Source organism: Antechinus flavipes, chromosome 1, assembly GCF_016432865.1.
Source record: "Antechinus flavipes isolate AdamAnt ecotype Samford, QLD, Australia chromosome 1, AdamAnt_v2, whole genome shotgun sequence".
NCBI classification, from domain to species: domain Eukaryota; kingdom Metazoa; phylum Chordata; class Mammalia; order Dasyuromorphia; family Dasyuridae; genus Antechinus; species Antechinus flavipes.
This window is the reverse complement of record NC_067398.1, coordinates 633,208,699-633,210,992: the sequence shown is the minus strand read 5'-3', so window position 1 is coordinate 633,210,992 and position 2,294 is coordinate 633,208,699. Positions and strand designations below refer to the sequence as shown.

Below are 2,294 nucleotides of genomic sequence, written 5' to 3'. Positions count from 1 at the left end.
TTCTCAGTAACACAGTGATTCAAGACACTTCCAATAAACTTTGGATGGAAAATACCATCCATATCCAGAAAAAGAACCATGGAAACTGAATGAGGATTGAAGGATACTATTTTCGCATTTTTGTGTTTCTTTTTCTTATTTTTTTTTCCCTTTTGTTCTGATTTTTCTTTCCAACATGTCTCAAATGAAAATCTGTTTAAAATATATAACCTATACCAGATTGTTTGCTAGCTTAGGGAAGGGGGGATATAAATGAGAAAGAGAGAAAAAATAATTAAAATTCAAAAATCTTACAAAAATGAATGATGAAAACCATCTTAACATGTAATTATAAAATATTATGGTATTAAAATTTTAAAGGAAAAAAAATTTACTCCCCACAACTAACAATTAAGAGGTCCCGGGAAACTTACCTTTGTTCTGGGAAGACAGTGAGTAGGTTGGGAAAAGGAGCTCCTTTTGTGGGCCACCCCCGCTGTGACTATGGAATTGACAAACAGAGCTAATTGCGCAGTTGCACGCTCGTTGGCGAGGCAGTCCATATGCTGTTTAAAGATGGCGGCGGAGGAACCTCATCAGCAGAATCCGGAGCCATTGGAAAGCGACTCTGAAGGAATTAACAGTTTGGCCTACGATGAAGCCATCATGGCCCAGCAGGACCGAATTCAGCAAGAGATTGCTGTTCAAAATCCACTGGTGTCCGAGCGCCTGGAGCTCTCCGTGCTTTACAAGGAGTACGCGGAAGACGACAACATCTACCAACAGAAGATCAAGGACCTACACAAAAAGTACTCCTACATCCGAAAGACCAGGCCCGACGGCAACTGCTTCTACCGAGCTTTCGGCTTCTCCCATCTGGAGGCCCTTCTGGAAGACAAGAAGGAGCTGCAGAGGCTCAAAGCCGTCTCCGCCAAGAGCAAGGACGACCTGGTGGCCCAGGGCTTCGCCGAGTTCACAATTGAAGATTTCCACAACACGTTCATGGACCTGATCGAACAGGTGGAGAGGGGAACCTCAGCCACCGAACTGCTGGCCTCCTTCAATGACCAGAGCACCTCCGACTACCTGGTGGTTTACCTGCGGCTGCTCACCTCAGGCCACCTGCAGCGTGAGAGCAAGTTCTTCGAGCATTTCATCGAGGGGGGACAGACGGTCAAGGAGTTTTGTCAGCAGGAGGTGGAGCCCATGTGCAAGGAGAGTGACCACATCCACATCATGGCGCTGGCGCAGGCCCTCAGTATCTCCATCCAGGTGGAGTACATGGACCGCGGTGAGGGCGGCACCACCAACACCCATGTCTTCTCTGAGGGCTCCGAGCCCAAGGTGTACCTACTGTACAGACCCGGACACTATGACATCCTTTACAAATAGATGCGGCAGGGTCCTGGGCTCTGCCGCTGCTGCCCACCAGCGCTGGGGCAGCCCTGCCCCTCCCTCCCCCTCCCCGGTAACTGGTGTTAGCCACGTGCAAATTGGTTTTTTGTGGTTGTAAATGGCGATATTCCACTCCCCCTTCCCCCTCCCTGTCACCCGCTACTTTGTCTATTTTATTAAAGGGGATGCTGGTGATGGAGGGGAAAAAAGAGCAATAGCACTCCCTTGGAAGGAGAAACCCCCAACAGGTGACCTTTAAAATGACAAGCACTAATGGAAATGAACATGTAGATCGCAACTCCAGGAAATAACAACAGTAGCTTTTCAGAAGAGCAGCGTCAGCTTTAGAGATAGGGGAAACTACAGACTCGCAGCAGCAGTAAGGTCCATCGTGTGGGGAGATGAAGACGTCCGATCAATCCGGAACATGGTGCAATAGCATAGATTTTCTAGGAAAGACTCCTCAGAAGGCAACATGTGAATCTGTGGAAGTCTGTGCATGAAGGAGCTTTCTTACGTCATTTACCTCCCTATTCTACCCCAATCAAAAGCTTTTCTGGTCTGTTAGTAGAGAATTAATTGTATATGGATTTGTTCTATATTTGCATAACTGTGACTGGGTCCCAAAGCATCCTTCGCTGAACCTGGTGTATTGGGGAATTCCAAAGTAACAGGGAACCTATAATTAGTAGTAGTAGTAGTGGTGGTAGTGGTAGTAATAGTAATAATCGTAGCAATAGCAGTAGGAATAGCAGTAAGGGAAGTATTAATAGTAGTAGTAATAGTAGGAATAGAAATAGTAAAAGTAGGAGTAGAAGTAACTAATAGTAAAGTAGTAATAGTAGTAGAGCAGCAGCATCAACTATCACTGACAACTATAATATAGCAATTAAAATTTTGCGAAGCATTTTTCCCATAGC

At 45.8% G+C, this 2,294-nt stretch overlaps 1 protein-coding gene across 1 annotated transcript; it reads left to right on the top strand.

Moving 5' to 3' along the window:
* Window positions 1-419: 419 nt before the first annotated feature.
* On the top strand, window positions 420-1,883 carry LOC127539517 (ubiquitin thioesterase OTUB1-like). Its single transcript, XM_051963748.1, has one exon. The coding sequence runs from the start codon at window positions 484-486 to the stop codon at window positions 1,369-1,371; it is 888 nt and encodes a 295-aa protein (XP_051819708.1). The 5' UTR covers window positions 420-483; the 3' UTR covers window positions 1,372-1,883.
* Window positions 1,884-2,294: the final 411 nt, after the last annotated feature.

Excerpts from the sequence above, each read along its gene's own strand:
- LOC127539517 (XM_051963748.1), top strand. The coding sequence starts at position 484 with ATGGAATTGACAAACAGAGCTAATTGCGCAGTTGCACGCTCGTTGGCG.